The sequence below is a fragment of the Lutjanus erythropterus genome, chromosome 2 (genome assembly GCF_056507025.1).
Source record: "Lutjanus erythropterus isolate fLutEry1 chromosome 2, fLutEry1.hap2, whole genome shotgun sequence".
NCBI classification, from domain to species: Eukaryota; Metazoa; Chordata; class Actinopteri; order Lutjaniformes; family Lutjanidae; genus Lutjanus; species Lutjanus erythropterus.
The window spans coordinates 4,081,927-4,089,201 of record NC_139318.1 but is presented as its reverse complement, the minus strand read 5'-3'; the positions used below and the strand labels follow the sequence as shown (position 1 = coordinate 4,089,201).

General features: G+C 39.6%; 1 protein-coding gene and 1 long non-coding RNA gene across 2 annotated transcripts; both read left to right on the top strand.

The window, feature by feature from the left end:
* Nucleotides 1–1,533: 1,533 nt before the first annotated feature.
* On the top strand, nucleotides 1,534–2,900 carry LOC146331047 (uncharacterized). Its single transcript, XR_014772420.1, has 2 exons — nucleotides 1,534–2,535; nucleotides 2,689–2,900. It is a non-coding gene; the product is annotated as an uncharacterized LOC146331047 (long non-coding RNA).
* A 2,259-nt stretch (nucleotides 2,901–5,159) lies between these two features.
* Nucleotides 5,160–7,134, top strand: LOC146331046 (tubulin alpha chain-like). Its single transcript, XM_084726451.1, has 3 exons — nucleotides 5,160–5,378; nucleotides 5,858–6,006; nucleotides 6,114–7,134. Exons 1-3 carry the CDS (start codon nucleotides 5,258–5,260, stop codon nucleotides 7,092–7,094), a joined length of 1,251 nt encoding a protein of 416 aa, XP_084582577.1. The 5' UTR covers nucleotides 5,160–5,257; the 3' UTR covers nucleotides 7,095–7,134.
* Nucleotides 7,135–7,275: the final 141 nt, after the last annotated feature.

Genomic DNA, 7,275 nt, shown 5'->3' with positions numbered 1-7,275 from the left:
CATATACCAAACAACACCAAATCCATTTTTCCCCTCAATTAAAGCCTGATTTCCAAAGCATCATATTGCACGTTCTCTGACATCATTACATTAACTCTAAGAAATAAAGGTGCTAACAGGAACCATATAGGGTGTTATTTCTTGTCCCTGTAGAAGAACCATTTTTGGCTTGTGTTATACACAGAACCATCTGTGAAAGATCACTTGGAACCCCTTTGAGAGGTTCTGCAGAGGAGCCTTTTGTGGTGTAATGGTTCCATCTCGAACCCTCTCTGGAGGTTCTATCCAGAACCTTTCCACCTTCTAAGAGTGCTAACCAGAATCCACATGCATGTTTTTATATATAAGGGTTTTATCCAGAACTCACGCAGGGGGTTGAACTGAGACCTTTTTTAAATTTCATGTGTTTTATCTAGAACCCAACTGAAGGGTTCAACAATTCTTGAAGAACTCTCTTATAAAGGATTCTTGAGAAACCACAGCCCTTCAGGAAAGAACGCTTTTGGAACCCTTATTTGTAGCCTATGAAATGTAAAAGTAGTATCAAATAACATGATGAGTGCACTCATAAAAATAAAAAAATATATATATTTCAGCTCTTGATAGTAGATTGATTAACTTTTACAGGGTCAATCGAATTCTTAAAGACCGATTAATCGATCATTGATTAATCGTTATCATACCTTGCTGGCGGTGAAGTTATCCCCTCCAAATGTGACACTAAAAGACGGGACAAAATTCACAGCCCTTGGTCTAAACACAAACGCATTCTAAAGTTGAATCGACACCAATATGAGTCTTCAGCGATCTGAGTTACACAAATCAAGCTGACGTCTTCCAAAGTCTTGAAATAAAATTACCTCTTTGTGTTTTACTAAATAGAAACTCATACTAGGAAGGGATTACTTTACTTTGTAACCAGTACTGACAGGAGAGATGATTACGATGATTACGATGACTAATAACTTTTAATGTACATGGCATGTCAGATCAACTTTGAACATATCTGAACATCATCGTCTTCAAGACTGCAACATGACATAAATAAAGTACTGCTAACCACGATTACTTGAAAATGCAAACATGCCCGGCAGTGATGTATAGTTTTTGGCAGTAAAATTACCCCAAATTGTGTCACTGTGGATGCTAGAAAGCTCACATACAAGATCAAGAGGAATGGCATTAAATTGTGGGGATATTCCTTTAACAGTTCTACCTGTCTCCATATATAAAAAAGCATATGTTGAAAATTTAGACTATATAGTGGGTCGTTGCTATGCTTAGAGTTTGGAGGGAAGTCTGTCAAAATCAAAAACTAAACAAAGATTTAATATACCTAAAAGAAATAGCAACCGACACAGACTTCCCACCCCCCAAAAAACACAACAGATGTGACGTTTAGGATGTGGGCTTCTAAAGGTTTATGTAAATTTGGACAAATGTTTGAGGATAAAGGAATGAAATCTTTTGAGCAGTTGTCATCACAATATGGTTAACCTAATTACCAATTCTTTAGATTCTTTAACGTCTTTTTGATATTTTAAAAAAGACATCTATTCAAGATGAAAAATCCATTGATAAAAAGTTTACTGAAGATGTGTGACTGGTGTTTAAATGAAACTCTTAACTAAGATGGTTAAATTAATTCATGTTAACTATCAAGATAAAGAAATGTATGTCAATATTAAACAATTACCAACAGGGCCACAGATGTCAAGGGGCCTCTTATGTCCCAGTTTCAGTATTTCAGCTGCTTTTAATTAGTTGTAAATTTGTTTGAGAATTTGCATCACTAAAGAATAAAATCACAATATGTCTGGTAGATAAGCCCCATGTCAAAATAATAATAATACATTTCATTTATACTGTGCTTTTCAAGATACTTAAAACTGCTATCTAAAATCTAGTTCTACCACTTTCCCTGACATGCGTTGCCATTTGTGTGCACACCATCACCACACACACACCCAGTTCAGACTGTGTATACATGCATGTCAATGTGGCTACAAGCAAAAGATCTACAGTGAAAATTTAGACTAAAAGCACGCCTTTCATGTCAACTTGGCATGTTGGGGCTGTAGGAGACTTGGATTACAGCAGACGAGCAGTATGGGGGCATTTTTCTGTTTGAAAACTGGTCACGGTTCATTTGAATTGTTTGGAAGATTCTGCAACGCTGCTTTCCTGTGAAACTCCAGGAGTAAAATTCTAAACCCGACCTTCAGTCCACTTGAGGGTGAATAGATAGTGACTGCATTTGTAGTTTTGGCTGTACTATCCCTACAAATGAATTTATTTCACTTTTAAAAATGATTTCTGACATTCCTTTGTGTACCTCTAGAGGGTGCTTGTGTACCATCAGTGGTCCATGCACCACAGTTTTAAAATCTAGGATTCAGATCATTTCCCTGACATTTGGCATTAAAGTAATTTTTTGTTGTTGTCCAGCACGAAGAGGATGAAAAGCTGAAAAGGAGGAAGGAGAGATTTGGGGCCATGACAAGCTCAGGTTCAGCTGCTGCAGCTGATGTCGAGGTCTGTTTTCTCTCCATTTCTTGCATTTTTGTTATTGTTTGCCATGATGGACAGTTATGTTTCATCACAGTGCATGAAACTGCTGATTAAAAAGACCACAGAGAATACAGAAACAGATTATGCATTAATGTTGATGTTTCTCTTTTTCTACAGGCAAAGAAACTGAAGCGTGCTGAAAGATTTGGAATTGTGTGAATGATGTTTTAAAACCTTTTATTTGTTTGTAAAGCCTTTTCATTTGTATTTTAGATTTATCAGATAACCTGTTATTTTCATTTGGGGGTTCATTGATTCACTGCTTCAGTTATCTGTCCATTTTATAACATAATTATGTGATTTAAAAGAAATTGTTTTCAATTTTTTGATATCTGTGTCATGATTCTCGGTTTGTTTTGTTTTTGTATTGGAGTCGCCACAGAGAGTCACTGACTTGACTCGATCATGAAAGTGGAGATGAGCATATTGTTCCTTTTGTACTTGTAACCTCAAAGTAATAATTATCCACCTGAATACTTTTCTGAAGTACTACAACTGTCTCGTGTGATGCTGTGACACTGTTGCCACACACTTTCAGGGTGATCAGTCCTAAAATTTGGCTATGAGGATCATTGTGTAAAACTAAATATAATTTTAAATATCAATTCAATTCCAAACTCTAATAATTACAGTAATAAAAAAAAAATTAATACAATTTGCCTGGTGATACTCGGCATTTTGTGCGCTGCCTGTACGTCTAACGACAGTGCCTGCTGGTTTAGCAAAATAGGAAAGGAGCTTGTGTGGCTCTCAGCCAATCGGATTCAAGTGTTCGTTCCCGCGTCAAGTGCGTATTAAAAGGCCCACAGAGTAGTCTATTTCATGGTGCGCCCTGTAACATTTCATCCTTATTTTCATAGGAAACATGGTGAGTATTAAATAGCATAAAGTTTTCTTTTTGACGTAACCAGGGTAAACTATGCAAACAACCCACATCAGTTATCAGATGAAGCCAGTGTCTGTTCTGTCCGATCTGATATGTCTGTGTGATGTTAGCTAGTTTAATAACTGAAGGTTACGCTTCTGCTAACATTCCCCTGAAGAAAAAAGTGAAGAGCAGTTTAACTGTTTTTTACGACAGTACAGCGGTTTAAGGTTTGTCAAGCAAAGTGATATGTGACGTTAGGTAACGTTATATCCCGATTTACTGTAAATGCTCGACCTGGCAAAAAAAAAGGTGATCAACGACAACAATAATGGTTGTCTGCGGGAGCGCGCGCGGCCCTTTACAGCTGTACAACTGTCTGTTGATATAGAGTCGCATAACTGTGTCCACCATAGACATATATACGTAGACGCCGCATTGAGCGCTGAATCATACGTCGACGTCGCCGCCATATTGGGTGTGGCAAGAGCGAACGGAGAATATGCCTTATTCATTCATGCAGAGTGACAGCACACGGAAAAAGCTGTGCAAGACAGCTGATATCACCAAAGTTTCAATGAACATCACAGTTTGATGATCTGTTTCTTTGGTGATAGCAGAGTTACATCAGTTAAAAAAGTTATGGTCTGGATTTCATTCAAGACAATGTGACGGCTTTTAAATCAGTCGCTCTTCACAGAGATGAGCTGCACACAGCAGCATCTGTCCTGTCTGTTCACTGCAACTCTGCATTGAGATGTCGGGTATTATAACTTATACAAAAGTAACAGTGACAGTAAAACTATGATGCTCACATGTGGTTCGTGGATCACACGCGTGCTGAACGGGCGATCTGTACGGGACACGGGTCAACTGCGATCCGTTGCAGCCCTAATACATGTTCATCAATGCCCCCCTATACAGATATATGTATGAGTTAGTTCCATCTTCTGTTTTATGGTTTCTGCAAACGTTACTACCTTTACTTTTACCATTGTACTTGAAAAAAAAAAGTAAAAAGTAAATACAGTAAAAGTAAAGTTACTTTACTGAGTATTTTTACTTCAGCAATTTATAGTTGTTCATTTAATAGACCTCTCTTATTTTCTCTTTTGTATATTACCATTGGTCTTAAATAAAGCAAAAGTAATGTAATAGAAAAAAATGCAGAACACACAATATTTCTTATCTGATTACTCAATTAATCGCCAGAATAATCAATAGATTATGCTTTAATTTTACTGGTTCGACCCACTTGAGATCAAACTGGGCTGTGTGTGACCCCTGAACTAAAATGAGTTGGACACCCCTGATGTAGACATTGATACAACTACTACACTACTTCAGTATATTTCACTTTCATAACACAAGTTAGACATTATGATGTTCTGGACCTTTGCTTTAGGAAATTTTCTCTAACTGGACCTCTTTGAATTTTAGTTGAATACCCCTGTTATACAGCATAGTTGTCGTTCTTATTTCTTATAATGCATAATGTGAATATATATAGATACTTTATTATACATTCATACTGTCCTGTAACTCTGCTTGATTTTTCTCTCGAAGTGCCTCAGATTGATGCTTTTAAATATAAAATATCCAAAATTTTCTTCCAGGGAAGCATGCCCCCAGACCCCCCTAGAGGGGTTGTATCCTCACTTCTCACCTTTTGCACCCCTGACCCCTTTTCATAGCAATGAATGCTTTGTTTTCCTCCAGCGTGAGTGTATCTCAGTCCACATTGGTCAGGCTGGTGTTCAGATTGGCAATGCATGCTGGGAGCTTTACTGCCTGGAACATGGGATCCAGCCAGACGGACAGATGCCCAGTGACAAGACCATTGGAGGAGGAGACGATTCCTTCAACACCTTCTTCACTGAGACTGGAAGTGGAAAGCACACCCCCAGAGCTGTGTTTGTGGACCTGGAGCCCACTGTGATCGGTATGGGTTCACAATTCTCCAAATCAATTGTTTGATTTTTGTCTTTAATGACTGATTTGTTTTATGCTCAAGGTTTGATTTTGTCATTTGCATTTTCAAGTTCTTTTTTGAAAACATATATCAAATGTGATATAATGACCGGTAGGCTACACTGAGTGAACACTGAAGTCTTGTTTTTGTTCTTTGCATTTGTGCTTGATGCTGCAAGTAGATGCAGGTGGGGCAAAAAAGAAACCTTGGAGAATTGTAGATTCTGCCTTTGATTTTGATTATTGAAACTGAAAGCTCATTTTGATCAATTTTCAATGTAATTTTGAAATTGTGACACCCTTAGTCATTGGTAAACTAAAATTAAGTTCAAATTAAACTAAACTTAAATATTTAAAATTAATTCTAAAAATATCATACTTACTGTTTGAGTGTTTTGTTTTGTTTTTCCCAGTTAAAATCCTCCTATAAGTTATGCTAATTTCTCTCAGATGAGGTGCGCACTGGGACGTACCGCCAGCTGTTCCACCCTGAGCAGCTGATCACTGGTAAGGAGGATGCTGCCAACAACTACGCCCGTGGACACTACACCATTGGCAAAGATATCATCGACCTGGTGCTGGACAGGATCCGCAAACTGGTGGGTAAATTCAGAGAAAATTCATTCATCATTTTGTTGTAGAATGTAGAGCAAGTATGAAATAACACTCATATATGATCATTTCCTCCCTCTCTCTCTGTTGTCAGGCTGACCAGTGCACTGGCCTTCAGGGCTTCCTGCTTTTCCACAGCTTCGGAGGTGGCACCGGCTCTGGTTTCACCTCCCTGCTGATGGAGCGTCTCTCTGTCGACTACGGCAAGAAATCCAAGCTGCAGTTCTCCGTCTACCCAGCTCCCCAGGTGTCCACCGCTGTGGTGGAGCCCTACAACTCCATCCTGACCACCCACACCACCCTGGAGCATTGCGACTGTTCCTTCATGGTGGACAACGAGGCCATCTACGATATCTGCCGTAGGAATCTCGATATCGAGCGTCCCACCTACACCAACCTGAACAGGTTGGTCAGTCAGGTTGTGTCCTCCATCACTGCTTCCCTTCGTTTTGATGGTGCCCTCAATGTTGATCTGACAGAGTTCCAGACCAACTTGGTGCCGTATCCCCGTATCCACTTCCCTGTGGCCGCCTATGCCCCTGTCATCTCTGCTGAGAAAGCTTACCATGAGCAGTTAACGGTGTCACAAATCACCAATGCCTGTTTTGAGCCAGCCAATCAGATGGTGAAATGCGACCCTCGACACGGAAAGTACATGGCTTGTTGCCTTTTGTATCGTGGTGATGTGGTGCCCAAAGATGTGAATGCTGCCATTGCTGCAATCAAAACCAAGCGCACCATCCGCTTTGTGGACTGGTGTCCCACTGGTTTCAAGGTTGGCATCAACTACCAGCCTCCCACTGTAGTTCCTGCTGGAGACCTGGCCAAGGTCCAGAGGGCTGTGTGCATGCTGAGCAACACGACTGCTATTGCAGAGGCCTGGGCTCGACTTGACCACAAGTTTGATCTGATGTACGCTAAGCGTGCCTTTGTTCACTGGTATGTGGGTGAGGGTATGGAGGAGGGAGAGTTCTCTGAGGCCAGAGAAGACATGGCAGCTCTGGAGAAGGATTATGAGGAGGTCGGAATCGACTCCGTTGAGGGTGAGGGAGAGGAGCAAGGAGAGGAATATTAAACAGAACATAAAGGCATTGGTTAGACAGGAAACAATTCTTGTTTTGTTCATAAATACATTCCAAGAATGTTAATGTGTTAATATTAAAATCTGTTAATTATCAGTTCCTAAATAAAGTTCTTGTAACATATTTGTTGTTTTTTTTTTGTTCAAAGAATGAAAAATTATCTTTCTGTCTGAA

Excerpts from the sequence above, each read along its gene's own strand:
- LOC146331046 (XM_084726451.1), top strand. The coding sequence starts at position 5,258 with ATGCCCAGTGACAAGACCATTGGAGGAGGAGACGATTCCTTCAACACC. Across the intron at positions 5,379-5,857 it reads CCTGGAGCCCACTGTGATCG|ATGAGGTGCGCACTGGGACG; the intron begins GTATGGGTTCAC and ends AATTTCTCTCAG. Across the intron at positions 6,007-6,113 it reads TGGACAGGATCCGCAAACTG|GCTGACCAGTGCACTGGCCT; the intron begins GTGGGTAAATTC and ends CTCTGTTGTCAG.